Source organism: Vidua chalybeata, chromosome 1, assembly GCF_026979565.1.
Source record: "Vidua chalybeata isolate OUT-0048 chromosome 1, bVidCha1 merged haplotype, whole genome shotgun sequence".
Lineage (NCBI taxonomy): Eukaryota > Metazoa > Chordata > Aves > Passeriformes > Viduidae > Vidua > Vidua chalybeata.
Genome location: NC_071530.1, coordinates 65,971,190 through 65,997,538, shown reverse-complemented (window position 1 = coordinate 65,997,538; position 26,349 = coordinate 65,971,190). Strand labels below are relative to the sequence as shown.

Genomic DNA, 26,349 nt, shown 5'->3' with positions numbered 1-26,349 from the left:
CTTAAAGCCGTGTAGCTTTTGACACAGTACATGACTCTGAAGTTTAAAGATGAAAACACTCTGTAAGGTTTCCTGCAGACATATATAATTTAGGACTATTAATTCCTCTTCTCAGTTTTTAACTCTCTTTTTTTTAACTTTTACCTGGTATCTTGGTTTGAAAGAGCAAGAGCGTTTGTGACCGTCATCGACCCAAATGAGAATAAATTTTTGATGTTACTGCTTGAAGACTTCTTTGATTCTGCATTGGTATGTTTGTGCATTTAAGGGGACAGAAGGGTTGACTTTTTTTGGATAAGATAGCTATTGTTCACAAAGAATTTCCTGTTAGAAAATAAATAATTGCATGGACATGGTGCCCTCAGGCTGAGCCTGGGATGCAGCCTAGGTGGTGTGGGTGGGCACTGTCTAGGAGTGTGCTCCAGGCTGGGGTCTGGCTGAGATTTGACACACTTGGGAGAAGCATTTTCTCATTTTATAGCTTGAAGTATTTGGTTTTTTTAGAAAAATTTGCAAGAAATACTGATGCATTTTTTAAATAAAAGCTTGTGAGCCGAAGCTCTCTTTAAAACCCACAAGTTAGTATCACTGAACTGCACTTCATGTTTGCTAAGGTGCTCCTGGCAATTTGGTCCTACTCTGTTTGAAACAGATTATTTAATTCTAAACAATGATCAAACTTACTTACAACTCTCATTTAGGTTCGAACTTTAAATATTCATGACTTTAAGGGTGTTAGAGGCCTAGTGATGTAACATTTGTAATAGGAAGAATGCTTTTTAGCTTTTTTCCCCCCCAAGCTGTTGCTCCCAGTCTTGTTGCCTGTAGCTTACTGGAACTGTGTCACTTTGTGCATCAGAATTCATATCAATACCTATGGCTCTTTTCAGGAGTTCAGCTAAAAGATAGTTGAGCAAAATCAAGCTTCCTTCTTTCTGTACTAACCACTTTGAAATTATAAAATACCCATTTATTTTCCCAAAAATTGAATTTATTTTGAATTATGTCTTCCTGCTACGTTTCTTCCACATGCTTTCACTGTGGAGGAGAAAGTGTTTTGTGTTATGGAGTTGTTTATAATTTTCCTCAAGGGACTTCAACACCCTGAAATCTCTGGCAGAAGTGGGTGCTTGGCTACCTTTACCCTCCCTGCATATTGTATGATCAGGGTGACCATATGTGACATACCTGGATCAGGTGGCTTTTTCTGATGTGGGTACACTAGAGTTTTATGTTATTCTGATGTGGGTACATACTGTTTTATGTAATTTAGCATTTGAAAGTTGCGGGGGTGAGGAAGGCGTACAAAAACAGCTTGGCACTTTGTGTACTGCAGTTCTTGGATGGTGTTGTGCTAGTGAAGGCTTCTTTTACTCTTTCTGTCAGGTGATTTGCAAATGCAGTAATGAAGGTCAGTATTTTTTTTTCCTTCCATTCCTCAATATCATGAATATTAATCTGGGAGCACATTTCTTCATTCTGCTTGAACTCTGTCCCCTTTCTCTTTTCTCTTCAGCTTTCTACTTCTTCCTCTCTGCAATTTATTTTTTTTAAATTCTCCAGCTGATTTCTCTTCAGTCAATTTTCATTAACATTTATGTTGAAGCACAAAACCTTTCTCTTTCTTTGTGTTCTTGCTATGTACATGCTGAAAAATCTATCTCTGTTATCTTGTTTAAATGGTCAGCATCAAGCATTTCACTTGATCAGAGTAAGTGGCTTCTGAAAGGGGTTCAGTTTAGACAGTCTGTTCTTGTGCATCTGTTTGCTCTGGCATCAGATGTCATTCCCTAGCTGAAGGCAACCATCTCCATAGCATAACATGGTAACTCCTTCAGCCTTCTGGACTCAGCGGAGAGATGTCCGTCTCATTCATTTCAGCAGCAAAATTTTGTTTTGTAGCTGCAGCAGGTTTTACATTAGGGTTAGGGGAGAAGCAGGTGCTTTCAGAAAATATCTATGTGACCAGACATCCAGGCTCACAATCCATGTAAAAATGAAGCACTGCGCTGTGGGTCAGTTAATGTGTGCTTATTTGTCCTTGTATCTTATTCTAGTGGGAGCAGAGTGGCACAAGCATCTTCTGGTTAATACCTTATTGGTTTGCTCTCTTGACTTTGACAAAACCTGTATATTCAGGTTTTCTCTAGTGGCTAGTAATTAGCTTCCCCTTTCTATTCTATGCCTCTTTAAATAATTACCCAGGTCAGAAGTTAGTGTATCTGGAGCATTTTTTTTTTTTAGATGGAAGATACCAGTTCCCCTTTCTATCTAGGATTAGATGGTTGGAAGCTTTGTCTTAAAATGAATTTACAGCTGGGATGTTTTTATTCCTTCAACAAAACAAACTCTTGTTGCTTCAACTATTTTTATATGAACACCACCCATTTCTAGCTGTACCTTTCAAATTATTTTTCTAGGGAAGAAAGAGCTAGTGAATTTATTTTTGCCTGAACTAGGGCGCCTAGTGACAGAAGCAAATCTTTGCTGTGCTCTGCATCTGGAGGTAAGATTCTTACTAGGAGGAGAAAATTGGATATATTTGTGTGAAAGTTTCTGTAGTTAGATAAAAAGATGTGAAATTATGTTATTGATTTATTTCCCTTCATTTTCTACCCCTTCTCTTGTTGGGGGGGAAAGGCCTTGAGGACCCTCAACTCTATACTTGACAGTCTCCCACGGGAGGAGAGAAAGAAGTTCCCTCTCTCTGAGGAGATATGCTCACTTACGTAAGTGATTTTCCCCTCCTGTTTCTGTACCTAAATACTCTCTTCTCTGGATAAGGAGTTAGTTATTTCCATTTTAACTTCTGGCATTATGTTGTTTCAGGAAAGACCTTGCAAAAACTATACTGGAGGTTGGCGGTAAGAAGTTCTCCAGTTGACCTCATCTACTTATTTATTATAGATGAATTATAATTTAAATTATAGTTCCTTGTCAAGGGTTGATTTTTTTTTTTTTTTTTTAAGGAGGCAAGTCAAATGTGCTTTAACAAAATATAAATAAGAAAGTTAAATGCAGCAATGCATTAGCTCTTTCTGGTTGGTATTAACAATGCATATTGACTAATCAGGCAGGCTAAACTGATTTATGTAGAAAAGTAATTAGATCAGCTTTATGTATGTGTTTAGAGAATATGCTGGCTGTTAGTCTTAAAAAAATTAAATTTGAATTGCTTTGCCATGATGTGGACAAAATTTAATTTAAAAAGTTAATGGCCTCTTGAGTGAAATCTTTTTTGTTTTCTCCTAATAATAGCACTTTCTAGAGTATTGCCGTGGTATATGGAATGTGGCCTAATCCTAGTGGGTTAGTGATGAGTTTGCTCCCATCCCTTTCCTGAGCCCCAAGCACATCTCCCAGTGCACTCGCGTGTGTCATGGTTTGCAGTGCTCTGTACCTCGATCTCAGTGTGCTGGGGGAGCTGAGGATGCCTGAGCCAACGCTTGGCTGTTACCCTCCCCTGTTCTCCTAGGCGAAACCAAGGCTAGAGGATGGATGTGCCTGTGTAGTATAAAACGGCAAGAGTAGCAATGCTATAACCCTCGGTTATGCCGGAGGGACGATATTTATCCTGTGCTTATGATTACCCGGCAGATTATGACCTTCAGGTTGCCCTTTCAGAAGCACTTTGTAGGTTAATGATGAAAAAATGGAGGGATGACCTTGTTCACCACTGGTTTGAAGATAACTATCTTGCTGAAGCTTTCAAAGAGATCAAGGATCGAGAATTTGAGACGGTAAGGGTCCTTATTTTGAAAACAACATACTTGACAAGTCTGTATAGGGGCTAGATTTGGTTGAGTTAAGCCAGGGTGTCCTTGCAAGAAGTTCCTACAAAACTGACTTTATAAATACACATAGTTATTTGTGTATGGCATGTTTTACCTTTTTTTTTATTAATATGGTAAATATTAAATTACATACTATTAAAATAGCACCTACTTGTAAGTTATTTTACTGATAAAAAAGTAAAAAAAATATAAATAATGCATATATAAGTTATTTTGCAGGGTTTATATTTGCGTTCTTATTGGTCTTAAGTTGGGTCTAACCTTTTGTAGTAAATTGAGGGTTTCTTCCTAGTGGTCTTTGGCATTCCACTGACTAGTTTAAAGCTTTTAACTGGACAGTAGATGTTACACAGCAAATAGTTATTCTACACAACAGAATAAGTATTTGCAAAGGAAATGTAGCCTGATTTTTTTTTTTTTTTAATAATGTGTCATTTGTCTTGAAGGACTGCAGAAAATTTCTTAATTTACTAAATGAAAGGCTTGGAGGTAAAAGAAGGTAAGCTGAGAACCAACAGAATAAATTGGTGGCATCATTACTGCAGAGGGAAATAAACAGAATTGTAAAATGTGTTGGGTTATATTAAAAAAGATATTTTATATCACATGTGCAGAATGAAGTTGTTTTTAAGAAGTAAATTTTATACATTTTATGGTGATTCTTTTAAAAGTAAGATCAATGAAGATAATTAACCACTTCTAAAATACTGTAGTCTCTAGCTTATCCAAGTTTCATTTACTTTTAGAAAATTTTAAATTCTTCTTTGAACAATAAAATTGGTTACTAATCTTATTAAAAATAAAGCAATTGAAGTCAGACTCTAATGTTGAATGTATCATGTGAAGTCTGCTTTTCTTCCAGAGTCTATTCATTTCCTTGCATATCTGCTTTTGCTGACATGAATGAGGTAATAGCCCTTAAAGCTCTGACACCTTCCATACAGTGTTATGGCTGTTGAAATGTTGCTTTCTGTGGTAAATGTTTGAGGTGTTTTCCCCCTGCCTCTTTTTCAAGAGCTCAGTTTCTTGGAGTGTAGAGTATAACCTTTTTTCTAGCTAGGAAGTTGGCTTGTTTGTCACATAGCTCCCAAATTACTGCTGCTGACTTTGCTGTTGTATCAGACAAGTGATAGAGGCAATGCTTCTCTTCATGGTGATGACAGAGGAGAGTTCTAAAAAGAAACAGGAGGACGGGACAACACTGAGTCCTCTGGCAGAGCTGTTTCCAGACTGCCAGAAAACAAGATTAGCCTGATGCCCCCAGAGAAGAGTTGCAGATCCTGCAGTTTGCTTCACTGGTCTTCAATTAAATGAACTGTGGCACCATTCCTGACAGTCATATTGAATCAAACCCATGTAGATGGAAGCTAGTTCCACTGCTTCTGGTTATTTCAAGCACTCAGAAACAGAGCTTCCACAGCTTCTTTCCTGGCACAATCATGCGAGCATTTGCGCGTTTCTGCTCCTGTGGCTGAAGTAGATCCATGTCTGTGGTGGGTGTGGTTGGGTGAGCAGAGGGCTGGCACCCCACAGTGTGATCTGAACTCTTGTTTTCTGCAAGGTGTATGGATGTTTACGTAGGGTAGCACTTTCCAGTTTTCTCTCATGAAAGGAACTTGTGACTGATATAGCAGTTGTGGGCCTTTTTGGGGAACAACGGTGCCACTCCTCTTCACCAGGTGAAGAAGCCATCAGATGAGAAACTGGAGGAGTTTTGGATTGACTTCAACGCTGGCAGCCATAGTGTGACTTTCTATGTGGATTGTGATGAGGTAACAGCAAAGCCCAGGTGGCCTTGGGTTAGCCTAAGCCAGTGGCATTCCCTCAGCCCTTCTGACATGATGGCTTTGGTTTTCAAAGGGAGTTCTTTGGGACTCTGTGAGGCTGTCAAAAGAAAATATCAGCAGTTACAGTGTGAAGGGTAAGATTTTCCCAACAAGATTATCCTATTTGGCTGGGGGTCCATGAAGCACACAGAGTAAACCTAAAATCTCACCATCACCAAGGTGTTCCTGCCTATTCTCCTCCCTCTCTGCCTTGTCCTTTGGTCATCCTGCACTAGCTCTGCTTGTTGGACTGTGTGTGGGCCCATTCTGCACAATACCACCCCCCCCCCCAAGCAGGACAGCTTGAGGTGTCAGTTTATAGGTGCCCTGGGGAACAGAATAACCAAGACTCAACGGGAAAGAAATGAGCAGAGTAACTGGAAATGCATGGGCAAGATGTAAAAGACACTTTAAAAATCCCAAACAATTACTCAGACATTTTTGGGTTAACATAAGAAGGTCTTGATCTAAAACAAATGTAATTGATTGTTTGTTTTGGTTTCGTTTTTTTACACAGAGAAAGATAGACAAAAGATTGTTAAAATTTTTATGAAGATACCCGCTGCTCTTAACAAAGCAGAAGCAGTAAAAGTCAAACTGGTTTTCAGTGCTGAGTTTGAAATATTAAGTGCACTTAGAAAAGTCCTGGGAGATGAAAAACTGATGGTAAGCTCTAATATGTGGGATTTTTTTCTTAACTATATTTTACACTGGACAAAGCCATGTAGGTTTGTGGGATTTGTGTTTTGTGGTTTCTTTATTTTCTCTGTCTCTCTTTACTATATATTTGTCTTCCCACTGTGGATTTATGATGCTCTACATAGATGTTCTAAGCTTTGGCCTGGAAGAGAAATTAGGTGCTTTAGGAAAGAAATTTCAAGGTACTCAAATTTATGGTTTAAAAGCTGAAAGGTTAATATGATTTGTTAATTAATTCCTTGTGTTATAACTTTTCCTGAGTTTCTGAAATAGAAAATAAAGCCTGTGGCATAACTTTAAGTATAAACATGCTCTCACATATGGCTCCAAGTGTTATATTGCACAGGATGAACAAATTGTTACACAAAAACCTGGAGTTGTGCTGAAAAATACAAATCTTAGACTGACTTTGTAGATAGGAGTTCAAGACAAAGAATAGAGTGCTTTTAAAATCTCAAGATTTTTATTAGCTAATGTAAAAGACCATAAATTGTGTAAGATTTTTTTTTATTTTTTCCCCAAATGCTAATATAGTAATTTTTTGATGATTTGTAATTCATCCACAGTCTGTGGTGTTTGCAGAAAAGCTTACATGACAGTAAATAACCATAATATAGTGGCTGTCTTTTGCCCTTAAAGGAGCTAAGACCTTTCCAAATGATAACTCAATTAGTATCCACTGATTTGTTGCTGGCAATTAGCAACTGTTAGTTTTGTATGAAGTAGCCGACTTTACTAGATAAAGACTACTTTTTTTAAGACCACTTTCACATAAGATTAATTCATACTAACAGATAGTTGAGTCTGAAGATGAGATTGTCCATTCTGGGAAGGAAACCATGCAGAATGAAGCAGGTGATTTTTTTTTTTTTTCAATTGTGTTTTTTCATTAAATTTAAATATCTGTTTTCAAATTATCATTTTTACTTGTAGTCCACAGCTTACAGGTAACCTCCCCTAAAAAAAAAAAAAGGAAAAAAAAAACAAGCAATGCCCAAGCTCAGTCTTCTACTGTTTCTGCCTCGTGAGCTTGGTAATTCTGATTGTGGCAGATGCTGAGTTCCTCTGGCCCAGGGAGTGCAGGCTGGGCACCATGGCCTTGTGCTGCTGGGGTGGCAGGGGAATGCTCATGGAGACAGGATCTGTGTGCTGGCAGGTGGCCTGCCAAGGCACACTTCAGCTGCTGGCTCACCTCTGAAGAGCAGAACTGTTCCTCCATCTGCAGGTGTGGTGGGACGCAGCCTCCTGTCCTCCCCTCTGGCTTGCCTGGTTTCTGGTTTGGCCATGCCATGGGGGTGCCTTTGGCCTTCTGAAAGCACAGGTTCTCTGGTGGGGCCAGTACTTGCACCTTGGCACTTAACAAGCTCTTCTCTGTGCAGTGGGGTGCATATGGTGGGGCAACCTCTACTAAAGCTTCCTGCAGGGAGGGAAAAACTTCTGTTTTTTTCTGAACAAAGTGATGTACTAATGAATGATGTGCTCCAGTCTCCTGTCCCCAAGTACAGTGGATGATACCTTGGAGGTGCCTGGAGCTGTTGTGAAAGAACACCTGGGGGAGCAGAAGTGCTCACCTTTTGTGGGTACCTATTTGTGGGTAAAGGTGAGCAGCAGCCCAGCTCCTCTGCAGGAGGTGACCTGATGCTGTAAATACCTTCTACTGCAGGGCTGTCTCTGTGTGTGCCCTGGCTACAAAAGTAGCTGTCTGCCTTAAGGTAGGACAGGCTCTTAGCTGCACCTGGAATAGCATTTATTTCCATATTCTCACCACCCTACAGCCAGTGCTTTGTGTTTCTTCAAACTGGGCACATTAAGTTTTCCATCATCAAATAGTGGTGCTTCCTGTGCTGCTGCCAGTGAACATCTCCTGCAAGGCATCTTCTTCCAGGATCATCTGGCAGAATTTTATTATGTTCTAAATGCAGTAGTTGTTGAGGTAACTTGGAGCCTGAAGTACAGATGTGTCATTTCTGTGTCTGACCCAAAGGATGGTCTATGTCCTGCACTTGTCAAGAAAGGGAGAGAGTAACTCCTTTCCTTCTTATGCTCTGAAATTCTTCTGTAAGTCCCTACAAACTGCAGGTCACAGCCTTAAGGAAAAGTTGCTTATAGCAAAAAAAGCAGGAGGTGTGTGTGATCAAAATTGGTCTTAAACAGGAAATGCTTTTTCAGCTCAACTTTGGTATAAAATTTTTTGGAAGGTTTTGGTTGTTTTTTTTTTTTTTTTTCCTGTATGGTGATCTTTTAACTTTGAAGGCTGGGATTTGTCTTTGCTCCAAAACTGGCTGTATTTCAGGTCTTAGTGTGATTACTTTTTGTGTGGATCCTTTTTCGGTGTAATTTACTTGACAAATATTTCCACATCTTCTAAGGCTGTGAAATCACAGCTCTTCCTAATGCTATCACCTACTGTCTTGAAAACAAATTAAATTTGAAGAGCTCTTAGGATAGGTAGCATTCTTTCTGTGACAACATTAAAAATAAATTTTTACTTTCCTCTAAGTTCTTGTGCATTTCAGATCTCTCCAGGTAAATTCTTGAAAGAGCCGCTTCCAGCCCTAAATGTCTGGGGCAGTAACTTCTTCAGTAGTCCTTCCCATTTCCTCCAGTTACAGCCTAAAATAAGCTAGAATGGAATTCCTCCAGCTTCTGGGATGCAGATGAGCTAGGAGTTCCTTTATCAGTGCCCACTATGGAGCACACAGAGGTGCAAGGTGGGCCCTGCTACTTGAAGCAATCAAGGAGTACAAAGGACAGAAGGTAGTTAATCTGCATTGAAACAAATTTTGCAGTGCCTGATAGAGACTCAGTGGAGGAAAACATAGGTGGTGGAAGATCCCCCTGCTTTAGTCAGACACAAAGGCTTGCTCCATGTCTTCCAGAGCTTAAGAGTTAATGTAGAAATATAAGTAGTAAGATCATAAACTTGCATATCTTCATCCTATATTGATGAGCCTATATGTTGTTTTTTAGCATTGCAATTCTTCACTGGGTACTTTGAAGATACTTGGGTTTGTTCTGTTAAATGTGAGCTTGGGACATGCCTAAAAGGTTGCACTGCTGCAGTTTACGCATGCATGTCTGGGAATGGACAGAAGGGGTAGTGAGTATGTTCAATTACTGTGACGACATTCTCACCCCTGTGGCTGTTCTGCAGAAACACCTGTGCCCTCTAACACACAGAGGAGGAAAGATCCTTCAAACTCTGAAAACGTGGAGACTCAAAAAGACAACTTAACCTCTCAGCACAGACATCAGTTAACAGGGACTGTAGCAGTAAGTGTTTGGTGCATGATGGAACAGTCCTTGTGCCCCTTTTCACTTCCTCCAGTCTGCCTTTTTTTACAGGTGCAACTAAAACCTTCTTTCAAAGAAAACTGGTTTGTATCTCTTCAGCTCAAATACTTATCTCCAGAGCTGCAATTTTGGCAAAATCGCTTTAAAAAAAGAAAAAAAAAGAAAAACTTATTGTAAGAGGACAGTGGGATGCTTTTAGTGAGAAACCCATAGTATCACATGCAGCTTAAAAGGTTTTTACATGTGGGCAATGATGAATCTGCCATTCAGCTCTTGCCACAGGCTGCCTCTAAAAAACCTGTTTGTAGAAACTCCCACTTTTTTATTGATCATATGCATGTTTTGTTCATGGTTTCATGTTTTCAAGCAGAAAATGGTCAACTTTGGTGTTGCCATGGTTACAGTGAGCCAGCAGACTGACCAGCAAGATGCTAACCAAGGTCAGGCATGGCTCCCTTCAGTACCTTAAGTCTGACCCAGTTGTCATGCTGAAGGCTCTGCTTTTGCGGGTCTTGCAGCAAAAATAGATAAAGTTTCATAGGGTAAAACTATAGTTTTCTTGCTTTCTTCAGAAAAAAACTCCGAAACTCCACTGTCAGGGATGAAAGCTACGCCTAGGTGAGTGTCTTGCAGACAGAAAGTTGCAAAGTGAGTTTTTTGTGGTTTTCTTCTGTGTGTTTATTTGGGTTTTTTCTTCCTTCTGGGGTTTTAATATACGTAATTTTGAGGTTTTTCAATCAATTATTAAATTGAAGATTCTGTTTTGCCACCTAGGCATCAAGGCTGTTTGCCTGGAGTTACAGTACTTTGGAGTTGCTGAAAAGTTGGTTACTAGCTGCTTTAGTGTGGCTTTTTTCTTATCATGGATTTAGTCCAAATGCAAGGTGAGCCCACAGCTGATTTACAGACAGTTAAACTTCAGCTGTGAAACCTGAGCTTGCAAAATGTGAGATTGTTCATAATGGGTACCATGACTTTGTGATAGATTATGTGAATTTGAATTCACCCTTTTTTCCCAGAGCTTTGCAGGACAGGATTTCTTGTAGTTAAGGAGCTGGACTTCTGTAGAGCTATTGATTACCTTTCTTCCCTCTACATTAAGTCATTGTTTTGGTGCTAATTGTTCCAAGCTTGGGGTTTTTCCCCCCCACTTAATACTTCACAAAGGTTTTGGTCTTTAGATGAACAGCTCCCTCACGTGTCCTCTTGTCCCCAGTGAGAAGCCCCTAGAGGAAGAACCTATGGATGAGCAGATAGCAAAGGTATGTGTGCCTTGGGGGTCCCCCTGAGTGAAGAGATGCAGGGTAGGGAAGAGATTTTCTGGTGGAGTTGGAGAAGAAAGCTGGGATGGGTTGACCCACTTGTGCCTTTGAGCAGTGTCCTGAGCCCACAGAGCGTCACACCTGATGTGCTGTGCCACTTAGCACCAGGAGTGAGCTGCAAAGGCAACAGCTGCTGACCTCATCCTAGAGGGGACAAGCCAAGTGATTCAAGCTCACTGGAGTTTATTCAGCACATACACAGCTCCAAAGCCATGTGCTGTGCCTGTGTCCAGGAGTGCAGTGGTGTGTGGGATATACTTGTGTGTCACAAGACTTGCACACCCTTCCTGAAGGGGGAATAATTGCTTCCTGAATGGAAGCAAGCCTTGGCCCTCTACCTATGTGTTCATTCAGGTTTGCATCTGGGCTCTAATGACTCTCCCATGTAAGAATTTGCAGCTTGGGTAAATTACCAAGTAACCGAGAGTCACCTGTAGTTGCACTTGGAAAATTCTATTGGTGTGTCCATGTATTAAAACAAATAAGTCAATGCACTATATGAGAAAAGTTAAATTCCCAAAGCAATATTTTTGAGCTTAGATACTTATCTAAGAAACATTTTAGACTTGTTCTTGGGTTTACGTTTCCAAGTGCTAGTTTCAGATTTTATTTTTTAATATTTTTTACTGCAGTTCAGTTGTTTTGTAGCACTTGTCCACTCTACAGTGAATTCAAAGATTTTGAGCTACTTTCTCTCTCTCACCCTCTTGACCCCCCAGTTTCAGCTCTATGAATCCCATACTTTGTGGTAGGAAAGTACCACAGGCAACAGTTGCACCTGGAAAATTGTTGTAGACGAAGGAGGGAAGTTTCCTGGCACACTTTTTCTCTGCTTTTGCCAGGCTCTAGAATCAGAACGTGACTTTAGGTATTATTGTTTTAGATCCTGCAACTCTCTCCTTTTCCAAAGGACGTTACCAGCAAAAAGAGAAACAGGAAAACGAATTTGGCCAAGAAGAGGGCTGAAGGCAGGTATGACACACAAGCTCTGTGCCCATGCAGGAACTGGTGTACCAAGTCATTTTAGACCTTTTCTAGCACTCAGGGAGGAAGGGTGTCCCCATGGAGGGTGGCATGATATCTAGAATGGGCAGAAAAACAAGTATGAGGCAATGAAGGGTCATAACTTGTCTCTGTAGGACCCTTTGGGTGCCCAAAGTGATAAAGATCTCAGAGGCTAACCCTAGCATGCCAAAGATGCCCTCTACCTCTGTGATATTATGTCATGGCATGTTGGCTTTTTCCTTGCCCAATCATAATCCTCCAGTGAGCTGAGTTCTGAGCTCCACCTTCTTTCACAAATATTTAAGTTTTCTTCAATATTGTCCCAGTTCCTTGGCATCATGGGTCCTAGGGCTTCAGGATGGCCTCTTTCTCAGTTTCTCCCCTTCCCTTGCACCCCTACATCTATCTGTTTGCACTTAAAGCTGAGGGCACTGCAGGAAGAAACACTTGAAGGTTTGGGGGCTGTATGCAGCCTGTGGCACTGAAAGTATGCCTTGTTGAGCCCTCCTCCTACACTCTGCCAAGTGTTGTGTTCAAGTTAATGCCTGCTGCTGGGCAGGAGGGCAAATGAACTGTGTGAGGATCTCTGCTCCTGTTCTGGGACTTCCATGGGAGTCCTGCTTCAGCCCACTGTTTCTTAACTCAAAAAACCTCCCAAAACCCCAAGTGCTTAGATGATTTTTTTGACTGACTGTAGGTAAGAATAGGAAAAGTTGATGCAGGGATTAATGAAGTTTTTTGTTTTGTGCATTTTAAGACAAGTTGATGCAGCAAATACCAGTTTTAAAACAGGAGCAGCAGTGTAGAAGTTGGAGGTGAGGAACTTAGCTTGGTCGTTCTGCTCCCTCTAGCGTTTCGTCTGGAAATGAGCGTTTCCTTCGGGAAGCTTTGGCGAGGATCTCAGCTCTTTAGTCTTCTCATTCTTTTACTAGTAAAAAGATGTACTGTATATTGGGCAGTTGTTGTAGTATTTTTTAGAAATAGTTACAATTTGGAGAGAGCTACAAAACTACAGTTAAGTTTAAATGTTGGAGGACATGAAAACAAGATCTAGGTGTACACAGAGAAGAGACTAGAGAACAAATATCAAATACTAGAACTTTCAAAAGGTAATTAAAAGGAATTTTTAAAATTCTTCTGATGTTATATTTCCACTCATTACTGCTTCCTACCGTGTACTACTATGGGTGATGTGAGAACAAAATATTTTCTACATAAAAAGGGATAGGTTAATTTCTATATTTTGAATATTTTTTAAAAAGTTACTATTTAAAAAAGCAAAAATCAAGACAGCAAAAAGACTAAGTAGAAAAGGAGCAAGTATTTTATAGAAGCTTAGAAAACAGTACTTTTAGGCATATAAGGTATCTGAGGAGAGGGGGCTCAGGAAAAAAAAATATGTTGTCACCTCCCTATTCTTAATGGAATTCTATAGGGTGATTCTTCACTATTGTACATGACTGCCATATTTATGTTGACTTGCAGGAAGGACCTCTATGATTTTGAAAACTCAGACTCCTCAAGTCACGAAAAGGTAAATTTGAGACAGGAACTCAGCATCTAATGCAGTAGTAGCTTGAAGTAGGGGACATAAACTACAGCAGAAATGCTGTAAGGATGGACATGCTGTTATAGTAACACAGACAACTGGAAACCTAAGATTTTTTGTGTTCTTTGTGTGGTGGAAATGGATTTTTTTAGTGGCAAGAATGCTCATCACTAAGTGAATTTTGTGGTAGGTAATGCATGATAACACCAACAGACATTTGAGCTGTTGCTTCAGTGAGGTCGTGGGATGTCTCTGATTGAAGGCCAGCCTCTGTGTTTTACTGAATATCAAAAGCAGATTGCTAAGCATCCACTTTGTCCTCCTAGGATAAGTAGAAGAGACTGAAATCCCCTTCAAGCTGTACTTGGCAAACTGGGAATCCCTGGTTAAAGCTTAGTCTTCACAAAACTTTTGTTGGAAATTCTGCTTGGCTTACATTTGCAGACTCTCAAAAAAAAAATAAAAGAGTGGAATAAAAATTAATCATTTTGACTGCTTTGAAACTTTGCCCAGTGTGGGATTTCCCAGGAAGTTGTGAACTTGCTCCTGACAGCTTCCATCAAGGTGGCTGGGCTGGACAAACCTTTTGGCTTTCAGCCTCTTCCCTGATGTGGGGGCTGTCACTGGCGCCTGCTAACTGTGAGGCAATGGGTGCTGAATGAAACACCCCAAATTTCTCTTTTATTATAAACTGGACATGGCCTGATCTTTGCTGCTGCCACTGGGTGTCAGCATACATCCCTGCCCAATGGCACCCTGCCCCGGTCCCAGAGCTGTCCAGGGGCCCTGCACCTTGCTTACAGTGCTGCTGCCAGCGCTGCTATTGATTCAAATGACATGTCTTGTGATGCTGGTGCTTAAAATGATCATTATTCATAAACCAAGGAAAAGAGAAAGGAACTCTGTTTAAGGTTCAACTGTTTGTCTATTATAATTTATGACACTGTTTCATTCAACAAATCCCATTCCATTAAAAAGTGAAATTTCTGAGCAGGAATGGTAATCCATTTCCCTTCTGAATTCTGATCTATTTTGAATATATAGAGTATTTTACGGGATAACTGGGCTCTAAGACAACTCTCTGCTTTCAGGTTGCTGAAGCCAAAAGAAAGATTCTTGCCCAGAAAATTTCTTCACAAAGTCAGAGGTACAATTATACTTTCAGTGTTTATGAACCTTTTGCTATGTGAATAAGGGCTCATAGCTTTGGTTAAGATCTTTTAAGTTAGGATCCAAAAGGCTGTGTGATTTTTCTAATACAGTAGTTCCTTGCTTAGCTAGCATATTATCTGTGGATGTTATTGATATCTTTATTTAAATTAGTACCTAAAGGTTACTCGAGAAAATAGTGACTCCTGTCAATTTTGACAATAATATTTTAACTCTTCAACATCATCCTTTCCTGACCATATGCAAAAATGACTGATTTAATTTTTGAAAAATGCTTAAACTCCCTGCCTTGCTTTGGCTGCCTTCCAGTCACAGCAAGCTTCCAGGGACTTGCCACCTTAATGTATGCAGATTAATTTTTATTTTAAAAAGTGCTGATTTCTAGATATCCCTGAATTACTACTTTCAAAATCCAGGCAAAGAAAAAATTGGCTGCTGTATGTTCTTTAACAGTTTGGTTCTTCTGCTGAACTCTTAAGGGCCCCCCTGCCACCTCTATTTGTCTGTGCCCATTCCACCATGCTGTGGTGTGTTATTGCTGTGTTTGCTACTCTAATTTTGGGTCTTCGTGTTACTTGGCAGGACTTATGAAACAAGAAGCAGGACCAAGGAATTAAACAATCTTGAGAGAAGGCAGGTGGGTTGTCTATGCTTTTGCATCCCTAGAGCCTTTGATTGTTGCCTATTTGAATGCTGTGCATTTCTACATGTACCAATTTGTTGCACCCATAAAGAAACTGAAGTTTAAGGCCTACCCAGGGCAGAGGTGGAAGAATGTGATTCTGGTGGCCTCTAAATACTCTGTCATTTTGAAAGCAGTGATCAGGATGCACCATCACTGCCAGACCAGCTAGTGAATTGTCTGTGCTACCTGTTCCCCTCAATGTGCCACTATTTTAGGCAGAGAGGGAGAGACAAGGAAGGAGGATACTGTAGAAACCCTATGCTGGCAAAAGGCATGCATCTGCCTCTTGATGTTTTTATACAGCTGTTTCAACAGCTGGCTGTGGCTGTTTTGGCAGATTCCACAGCTTTACATGTTGTAATGTGGGGAGGACGAAACGGGATAACTTGGTAGCACCTGAAATGGAATGGCTGAGGGGCTTCTGAGTGAACAGGACTTAATTGCATCTTTAGTCCAGTTACAGGAAACACCTTTTCTCTGAAAGCAATAATGAAAATACAAGCCCCGGTCAGAGTGAGAAAAGCTGGATCCTTGACTCTCAGATACAGCCAATGCCAAAATCTGTTGACTATACCCGAAAAAGACCCAGGGTGAGAAGTAAATTAAAAGGTAAGCTTAGTTCCCCTACTGACACTTAGCTATGCCTGATGAACTGAGCTGTAAAAAAGTAAATGCTGATGATGGTTTGAAAAAGGAGCGTTTGGTCAAATCCTGGCTTTCCCAAGTGGGAGAAAGCAGGCTTGAGGCCAGCAGCAAGGGGTGCCCTATGGAGGAGATGTATTGCATACCCCTGTGCTCAAACTGGGCTCCTGTCTCCTTCCCAAATTGGGGTTCAAATGTCCAGGTGGACATTTGTCACCTAAACAAACTGTGTGGGTGCAGCCCTCTCTGTGATGGTGCTGAAGAGCCCATGGGTCTTGAGCTGATGGCTGTGTTGGTGCTCTTGACTGCATTAGGAGGAAGATCTTTCTGAAGCTACCACACATCCTTCCTGCAAATTTCCCCTCCTTACCTCCCCAGAAACATCACTGACTTGGCAAGTAAACCCTGAAAATCCTCACAATTTGCAGACCAGGGCATTCTCCTTCCCTATTTATGCAGTAATAAGCCAGTCATCCTCTGAGTGTCAGATGTGATTATCTCTGATAGTATTCTCTGCTCGGGCCTGACCAGCAGCAGACCTCCCCTGCAGCCATGCTCCAGGGCTGTGTGCTGCTGTGACCACTAAATGGAAATCAAATTGTCCTAAGTGAGGTGGAATGTTTCTCTCCCACTCATGGAGAAATGATGCTTGCTCAGGTAGCTATTGGATTCTGAATGGATTAAAAAGCAAAAGAAAGCTGAGCTTCAAATTATTCTTTATACTGTTTTCCAGGGCAGTTTTCTCATTCCAGCGTCAACCCACTGTCTTGCCTGGGACTGTCAGACAAGATGCTGAGCCTGTCTTTTTTTACTTTTTTGGCTGCTCTGCATGCAATGAGTTGTGTATGTTTGAATCATTGCACCTGTCTTTGTTAGACAAAGGTGTTTTTTTGAAATTTAATGGAAGAATTGTAAAGTTTTATCTTGTGAATGGCTAGAAAACCAAAACTGAATAGCTTTGCATTGTGACTAATTCGGTTAACTGGGTAAAGTGCACTCCTTACATTGCCAGTAACCAGGGAAGCTTTTCTTCTTGCAGTGCTTCCAGTGTCTTCTGCAAGTAGTGGCAGTGACTATGAGTCAAAGAAGGTAAGAAGGTGTGATGCTTTAGTGCCTCAGATTTAAAAAACATTGTGGATGTAAAATGTGTACCAATAAGAGAGAATTAAATAAATTGGTATTATTTTAATTCTCAAATGTTCTGATAGAGATTTGTCTGCTAAGTGCTGTTTGCGACTCTATTGGTCTAATGGAGGAGATCTTAAGAAAACATGGTAAACCTCATAGAAATTGTTAAATGCTGCATATCAAATATATACATGTGTGTGCATATATATTTGTATATACCTATTTGAAACACAGAAAGTCTGGGAAAAAAAAATCTCCAGAACTAGTAGTCACACCAAAAGCTTTTATATTCCCCTGGAATGTTTTCCTTTCTTAACTACAATGCCTGTATTCTGCTTATAAGAAACAACATCAGATGTATATCTCCAATGCCTAAAGGGAGAACTTTTGCATGCACTGAACTTCAGAGCACAGGTCTTCTATGGTGCTAGATAGAGCCATCAGTGTGTTAGGCATATTTTACGTATATATCTAGTCTTAGTGTATTTAAAAAAACAAATCAATCATCCAAAACACTCCCTCCAAAACAACACCCCAACCCCTACTTCTGTAGTAATGTTTAAATAAGGCTTAGACTTTGTTTTGTTTTAGGAGGCAGAATCAAGGCAAAGAGCTCAAAAGGAGATGCTAAGGAAAGAAAGCACATCTAGCTCCAAGAGAGATGATTTACCCACAGTGAATCTTGCTGGTATTTTTATTTTGATCTTCTTAAGTGCATTAGAAGAGTTTTGATATGTGTGGGTCTGTACTTTTTGGATGAGCTTTTTTTGGTGGTGGGTTTTTCTTTTTGATTTTGCCACTTTTCCTTCACATTTTTTCTATAAATATTTGCCTCGTGATATTTCATTGTGATGGCTGTGAGGGGTAGACCCTGTCCTGTAGATAGTCTCTTGCACAAGGAGAAGATAAGCTGGTGCTATTGAGAGGTGAAAGAATGAACTTAACTGACAACCACCAAGAAAACAGCCTTTGGGCTGAGTCTGAGCCACCACCTCTTCCCTGTGTGACAAGATAAAGGAGAGGATAGAGGGTTTGAGTTTTATTTTCTGTGTCATTAAATTGAGATAAAGGATTCAAACTCTATTGCCTGTGTCTTTTATTCATCTCTCGCACAGATGAAACGCTCTCAGATGATCTTGGAGGGAGTCCACTGCTACTTGGTATGTCTGCCAGGAGCCCTTCCAGTGACGTGGAGAAAGCCACACAGGTGCAGAACGCAGGGCTTAGCCTCCTCCCAGTCTGCTGTCAGGCACCCTCTGCCTGAAACCGGTGATTCGTGTCCCTTTGTTTCCCGTTACAAGACAAGCCTCTGGCAGCTTGTCTGCAGGGTGGGTACTTTCTTATTTTGTTTCCTTTTTCTCCTTAGAAGTTTCTTGGTACAGCGGGCAAATTATCAAGAGAGGAAGAAAATAGCAAGCGGAAGGACTCAGGTTTGTTACTCTTGATAACACGGAAGAGTTGGCTAAAACCAGAAAGAGGTGGTGCCAAAGCTGTTATTTTCTTTCAAATACAAATTAACAGTGACTTTTTTGAGATTACTTTTTTTTCTGAATTCTGTTTCTGTGTTTTGTAAATCATGACACACGGTGGTAAGATGCTTTTACATATATTCCTGAATTCATTGCTAACTCTTAAAACCTGTCCTTGATTATAGGGGGACTTGTAGTGTAGATTTACAAGCTAATGACCCAAGAGACACACAAATGATAATTTTTAATGTTTTGAAAGTAAACTGCAACTTCAGTTTAAACAAAACAAACATCCCTTCAAGTTGTTGATTTTCTTTATACCTAAGAACATGGATGTAAACCATTGCTATAAGCATTTGTTAAATGGGGACTTGGATAATACTTATTACTGCTGTAGCTTTTTTAATAGGTAAGTGGCACGTCAGGATCTTTTTTTAAAATGAAACTGAGCTTTCATAAACTAACTCAAAAGTACAGCACAATCTCTTTGTGGCTGGAAACAACTGAACTCTAAGCAAGTCAAGCAGCAATAAGGTTGTTTTCATCCTAATAATTCTCAATGCTGATGTAGTTCTAAGAGTCCAAGTTACTGTTGTGACTATGGAGTGAGTCACTGAAGTTATGGTCTTGGGCAAAAGCATCCCTTTTCTCATGAGCTGGCTCTGTTTGTGTTCCCAATATATCTTTTACCTGCCAGCGTTTTCTGAATACACCTTCACTGCAATAACACATCCATTTAATTTTGGGGAAAGATAGATGCTGAGGAGTTCATTTCTATCACTGTTTGCTGTACAGCCTTACAATTGGAAAGGAGTTGTTGCCATGCAAAGGCACAAGCAGGGTTATGCTCAGGAATTTCAGGTGTGGTCTCTGACTGCATTTGAACTCTCTGTGAACTCTAAATCTACTCCAGGATGCTTCTTTTGGTCTGACTGTATGCCCTGTTCTGGGCCCCACCACCTTCCATTCTGCCCTATGGAGACTCCAGAAAGATAATTTTCAAACAGGCAACTTGCTGAGTTCCAAAAAAGTGCACAGTGAGACAAAAGAATGGGGGTCTAGTTTGGTTTTTAGCAAATTTTCCCTAAAGTAGAGACTGCAGCTTTGATTTGGATTGTTTAGATTGATTCAATATTCTTTTCAAAAATTTTCTTCATAATCAGTTTGAGAACTTGGGTTGGAAAAGGGAATGGGAAGAAGCTGGCCACCAGAGTTTTTGATGGCCAGAGTAGCAGGCCAAGAAAGGAAATTTCTCCTTCTTTAAGATGGAGTCATGGAAGCTTTCCAAATACCTGTACAACACTAGGCAGGCTAGTTCCCTGCTTTTGCAAGGGCAGATGCTTTCAGGTGAAGACTTATCCTTTTCTGTGTGGTGCCAGACCATAAAATGAGGCTGCCTCCTTTTCTGAAGCATTGGTAATTCCAGTGGTGGTTTCTCCTTGAGCAGGCACTGTCATGTACCTCGTGCAAAAGGACAGATTTCCTTTGAAACATCTTCTATTCTCTTTCTAGATATACTGAGTGGCACTATCATAAAAAAGCCTAAATTTTCTAGTTTGGAGAAAAATCACTTGCCCCCTGAGATTAACCCTACACCAAAGAAAATTTCTGATTCAGTAGAAGATGAAGTGGAGATCCAGAAAGGTAAAATCTGGTTGGTAATTAAGGTGAAGTGCTTAAATGCTTTCAGCTTTTCTTTTCTTGTGGCAGAAATCATAGTCACATGGAAGCTTAAAGAGATGTATTTGTAGAGAGGTCGACTTTTCCAAAATCCAAAAGTGAAAATTAGCAGGAGGTATTGCAGCACTGCCAATGGCAGTGGATACTGTAGAGTACTCTAGAGATACTCTACTGTATGTAGAGGTGTGAATAAGGAAATCTGGGTTCCACTTGGTCAGCTGCTCCATGACATCCACAAGTTCTACTCTGAGTATGATTTTCCAGAGTACACAGAGTACAGCAAACACAGGGGCTGGAAAAAAAAAAAACATGCAGGTAATGGATGAAGTAACTGCAAAATACTGCTAACTCTGAGCACAAGAGGTTCAGGCTTTCGCTGCAATGTACAAGTAGAAGACAGAAGCAGTGGTGGCCTATTTTCTGCCTTTATTCTGTGCATTTGTCTCAGTATCTGTAAATAGCTCTTTGTGTTGCTCTACTGTGCCTATCCTTCCCTGCTGCTCTCTAACAAGTATTTCTCTGGGGATTTTTGAGCTCATTTCCCTTCTGCTTGTGAGCTCTAGAACAAGTCCCAAATTCCAGCTCTCTAACCGAAGTTGTTGCTCACATGAATGACAATCCCTTCAGTAGCAGGAAGGTTTATATTCCAGAATGTCTTCCAGCATGATGCTAACTGGGTATGTGCTTCCTCCTAGGTCAGGAAATGGACGATACCCTAGATGATGTGTTTTTTTCTAAGGTGCTCCATGAAGATTTGAGTGATTCAGGAGTGATTTTTGCCTTTGAAAGCTTTATTGGCCAACTGAAGAAATTGTTCTGGGTAATGTGAGCTCTTTCCACACGTTTGGCAATTAATCATGTTATGTTTATCTCAGAGAGAGTTGGTGCAAATATCCCATCTTTAGTTTGTGTTCAAGAGAAAGACATTGCTTTTGCAGCAGTGTCTGTTAGTCTGGAGCTCTTAGAAGTATGCTACAGAACTTATATATTCTGAGAAGTGTTACAGGGAAGGCATAAAGGAAATTTTATTTAAGTTTTTCCTAACACAACACTGCCCTGAAGTCACATGGGTTACATCAAGGCTTTTTGGTGTAACTACTGTGACTGAATTAAATCAGATCATATCTGTAGTGCTGATGTGTGTCATCTTACTGCAGATTAAATTTGATTTAAAATGGTTTCTGCTAAGATGAATTGCAAGTTCCTGCAGATTTCCAGGGAAAGGTTTTGCAAGCTAGACTTCTAGGTTTTGACTTGGGCCATTGCCTATCCCTAACTGTACATCCCATGGCTAGTCCCGGTACAAAAGGATGGAGATCAACACACAAGATGCCCTGAGATCTTCAGAGAAGAACTTGTCTGCCCTGCTGAACGAGATACATAAGTGCAGGTAAGTGGTCTGGTGCTGGCTGAAAACAGCTTCAATTTTGTGTCACTTTTGGTTGATAGTGAAAGCCAACCTGAGAGCTGGATATTGCACTTATGTTTTGTACGGCAAAATAACTTGTGTGTGTCTTTTTTTTCTTTTATGCAAGAAGAGTTTCAGAAGTATAACTCCTGGGATCGGTCCTAATTTTCCTGTAGGAGGAGAGGATGGGTTAATTCATGTAAAGCAAGCTTGAGTTAAAAACAGTTGATGGAGCAGTGCTTGGACTGACTTCTGGTTGTCATCAACTTAGTAGCTTCTATTTTGAAATCTTTTAAGAAAGAAACCAGGCTCTGACTTGCTTAATGAAGTGGACAAGAAGAAAAGGAATCTCTCAGATCCTGAATTTCTTAGATAGGAGCTAGAGAAAAAAATAAATTCTAATATTTATGAATTTGGTATAAGTGAGATACTTACACTTACAAGTACAATATAGGATGTATCAGGCCTCTGTATCTATTGCACATTCACTTTTTAGGATTTAGATCAAATGGGGTATGAAATAATAACCTTTAAAGTCAAAAATCCCTGGTATTGATGGGACCTCCATGAGCAGAATTTGCTGTCATTAAGGTACATGGAGAGGTTTGAGTTCCAAAAGAAAAAAAAAACATATGTTTTGTAGTGGAAGATAAGAGTAGATGGCAGTGAGATGCTTCAATGTTTGGTTGCCAAGTAAGTAAGTAACTTCGATCTAATCAGGATGACGGGATAGCGGATGCAGAACTGTGCCAAAGTTTTCCTACCTCAATGCAGCTGGGGATGGTGGCAAACCCAAGTCAATAAGGATGTTGCAACCACAACCCTTCTTAAGGTTTAGGAATTGCTGGCATCCTGTACATATCAAACCTAAGGCAGGAAAATTCATAGAGGCTGTTTGTGTCAAGATAGAATCATAAATGGTTTGGGTTGGAAGGGACCTTAAAGAGGTCTTTAGCACAGGAAGTCTCTGCTGAACTCCCTGGAGCCTGGGAGAGCATGCAGTGCAAGTATTGTGCTGGGAATTCATTTGTATGCTCTGTCCCAGTCCTCTGACTGCTGTTTGGGACAGGCTGTTGAGCCATATTTATCTGCAGTGTGACTTTGGTGCAGCTATTCACATGCTCTGTGACATATCTGAGAACAAATCTGCCCCATGTAGTTCAGCAGTGAAATTTTCTTCTGCCTCAAGGTAGATTTGGTGCTGAAGGAGTCGTTGTCCACCTTGTACAACTGCACATTGAAGTGACAAAATTGTTTCTGCTCTCCATCACTAGGCTGAATAAATTTGAGACCTTCCAGAAGATTGTTGTTGAAGAGCTTGCCAACCTTGAGAAGGAAACTCAAATTCTGGCAGCCATGGAGAAGGATGCACTGGTGTGTACAGCTTCTTGTGTGCCAGCCCAAAAAGGTCACCCTTCCCAGGTAACAGGGGGCTTCTTTGGGGTCTTTTTAGGATTTCTGGAATGCGCAGCTGCTCAAACTGAATACATTCTGCAGCCAGCAAAAGGAAAGGTACGTCTCTGCCAGCTGTCCTGCGTGCTCACAAGTCATAAAGAGCACTGTTTAGGCTGGTGGTACCCTTGCTGATAGATGGGAAAGGATTCTAAACCTAGTATGGCATCTTCACTTGGTGTCCACTGATTGAGCTTTTGCAACCTTGTGAGGGTTTTCAGTTGGAATTAGAGTGTAATGAGGGAACTCTGTATGGGAAGTGTGCAGGAGAGGAGCCTTGCTCAGGAGAGCTGTAGCAGGATCTGGAACAACGTGCAATGCACCCTCTCAACATGACTCTGTCTAGGGGTCAGAGAAGGTGGAAGGAGGCGATAATTTTCTGTATAAAAGACACTGTTGGCATAAATGCTGAGTAAAAACCTGCCATTCTCAGGTTTATTTTTGGTGGTAAATATATCTGTTCAAACTTCACCAGTAAGTGCTTAATAAAAAACCAGCTAAGATAATTTTTCTTTCAGAATTGAATCTGTTGACTCAGCCCTGGGTGAAACAGCAAAGAGTTTTGTCGACACTGTCCAGAATACAATGGTATGTGTGATACAAAAGCAGCTCCCTATGGATGGGGAACTGAGCTCTGGCCTGACTGACTGGTGTCAGAAGTGAGAAAATGAAACTGAAGTCCTGAGAGGGGAAGCCTTTGGTTGGCTGATTTGTGGGGCTTGTTCTTTGTGAGAGCTCTGGCTCTGATGCATGGAAAGTGTTGAGAAAGAAATGTTTGACAAGGTGAAGAGGTCGAACAGTACTTGCCTGGGGGAGAATATAAAGACAAGGGCCATCAGGTAGTGATGTTTCTCCTGAGTTCACGTTCTTGGGCAGTTTCTGTGTAGTTTGTGACCCTCAATGCATTTGCCCTTGGAGTTACACATCCATGACAACCTGTGGCTAAGGGCTCTGCAGTCAAACAACACCTTGCATGCTTTCTCTCGTCTACTCTTTAGCCCTGCTAACTTCTAGGCTTGATGTATTCAAGGTTGATTTTTAAAAAACAATCTTTTTTTATTTAATTTACATCCTGGTTAAACATTCTGTTGAAGTTCTTAAGCTCTCCAGAGTCTAATCACTACTTTATGCCCTTGTTTTTACTTGTAAATTAAGACAAATACTTTGCTAACTTTGATACAATGCTTAGTTTCCATCTGTTCACCCCATCACATGGATGTGTATTTTTGCTACTGCTGCTGTTCCAGGTCTATGTGCAGATCTGATTGCTTTGGGAGTTTAGCATTTCTGCAGTAAGATTGATGGATTACTGCCATGTGTGGGATGCCATGTGCCTGCACTTCACAAGGCTGAGAAAGCTCCTTGTGTTGAAGGGACAACTATGCCTGAGGTCAACCACAGTGGACTGAGCCTGGGATTTTAGAAAAGATGCTGAAAAGCAGGGGCTTGTATATTTTAGCAGTTAAAGTTGGAATCCTGAGCCTTTCCAAAGGGAAGAGTTTCCATTATGAGCGTTGAGTTGCTGAGGGACACAGGTGCTCCTGAATAAGGACACTCAAAGAGCAGCAGGGCTGAGAAAGGAGCACTTGTGTCATGGGAGCTGCTCATCCTGAAGTACTTGTTCTGGGTAGGTGCTTGAGAATTAAGAGCTGAGTCTAAATGTGCTTCCAGGATCTTTGCAATTTCTTATCTTGTAGAGTTTCAATGTTTGTATAAATTTTTGCAATGTTTTCTCTTACCTTTTTTTTTTTTTTTGTTCTTCCCTGCAGCATGAACATTCAGTGAAGAAGGCAGAAGAAAATGTGTTCATTGTTCCTTCTGACTAGCAAACCTCATTGCTCATGGCATTTGAGCACTTTGTATGCAGCATAGAGAAGATGATTCTGTGAAGGATGTTAGTCTATTCTAAATGAAAAGAGAGGCGAAAAAAGCATTATGTTAAGCCTTTTTTTTCTTTGCCTAAAAAGAATATATAGTGCTGAGTGGTCCAGTTGTGACCCCTGCATTGATAACCAGTTTTTCTGAAAAATTGCAAGATTGGGTCCCTTATGTATCAAGAAATTTAAAAAAATCAACTAAAGATAAGGATGTAGCCACTAAATTGATGGATATATTGGCTTACTTTGACTGTTCTGCTAACACCTTTATCAAGTGTAAAAGCGCTTAACAAATGACTCAAAGTAAAAAGTTGTTTGCATAGGATAACAATCTCACTCTTTCCTTCAAATTGATGCACTGTGAGTGTCTGGAAAGGTACTCTAGAGTTCTGTGTGCCTTGCATAGGACATGTTAGGTATAGCCTCTCCTGTGTGCATGTAAGTGTGGGAGCTGCTGGTTTGACACCATTGCCACTCAGTTCTGGATTGCAGAGCTGAAAGAGAGAGGGATCCATTGTCCAGATGCCTGACAGTGAGCTGGAGACTGCAGAGGGCAAGAAATTCAGAGAACTGAACAGAAAATGGGAAGTGAAGCAGGAGAATTTTTTTTTGTCGCCAGTGACTTTTGGCTCCAAGGAGAGTTCAGAATACAGTGAACAATGCTAGGATTCGATGAAATAGCATCAGAGGTCCCTGGAAAGTAAGCAGCAGATAACCCATGCTGTCCTCTCTGTGGCAGAGTGTGACAGAGTTCCCCAGAATATAGTTGCTCTTCACAAGAGAGTGTGTTCTTGCAAAAACAGCATTAGTGCTAATGCACCTTAATGAATTTGTGGGAACGTGACAGATTTCCAGGCTTTGGGTTTCTATCTCCTTAACTTAGAGAACCAGCCTCAGATTGCTGTATGGGTTAGAGCTGAGGGAATTGTCCCCTGCACAAAATGTGCCTTCATAACAAAAGCCCAAACCCTGACAGGGTTTGTTTCATAACTGAAATAGGGCTGATGTTGTTCCTACTTGAGAAAGTCACACAGGGCAGTAGCAGCACAGAGAACAGCAAGAGGCTGCTGTTGCCATTGTGTTACCATTTTATGCTTATTTCTTTATCTTAAGTAGTCCTGACTAGGGTTGGCATGAGCTGACGTTTTTTCATCCACATCAAGTTGCACTTGGTGCTTTCTTCCTGGGGTGGTTTAAAAGAAAGGAACTCTTCAACCCTGCCATTTCCAAAGGTTCAGAGCTACTGGTCTACCCCTCCTATTCCTAATGTGAAGGGCTGAAATGTTGGTTTTACATCCACTGACTTGTGCTTGTTTTTTTGAGGGCTGCCCCTAGTGACCTGGCTACAC

The 26,349-nt window shown here is 40.7% G+C and overlaps 1 protein-coding gene across 1 annotated transcript; it reads left to right on the top strand.

Moving 5' to 3' along the window:
• The first annotated feature begins 213 nt into the window (after window positions 1-213).
• On the top strand, window positions 214-24,949 carry SYCP2L (synaptonemal complex protein 2 like). The gene is made up of 32 exons (XM_053958643.1): window positions 214-249; window positions 1,387-1,411; window positions 2,421-2,506; window positions 2,641-2,729; window positions 2,830-2,864; window positions 3,598-3,740; window positions 4,241-4,293; window positions 4,657-4,702; window positions 5,474-5,566; window positions 5,655-5,715; window positions 6,138-6,286; window positions 7,114-7,174; window positions 9,474-9,592; window positions 9,984-10,053; window positions 10,186-10,231; window positions 10,830-10,875; window positions 11,846-11,907; window positions 13,426-13,474; window positions 14,581-14,636; window positions 15,242-15,296; window positions 15,797-15,953; window positions 17,026-17,075; window positions 17,706-17,802; window positions 18,230-18,321; window positions 18,481-18,544; window positions 20,096-20,227; window positions 20,959-21,083; window positions 21,559-21,653; window positions 22,946-23,045; window positions 23,125-23,183; window positions 23,642-23,711; window positions 24,893-24,949. The coding sequence occupies exons 1-32, from the start codon at window positions 214-216 to the stop codon at window positions 24,947-24,949; spliced, it is 2,478 nt and encodes an 825-aa protein (XP_053814618.1).
• The last annotated feature ends 1,400 nt before the right edge of the window (window positions 24,950-26,349 follow it).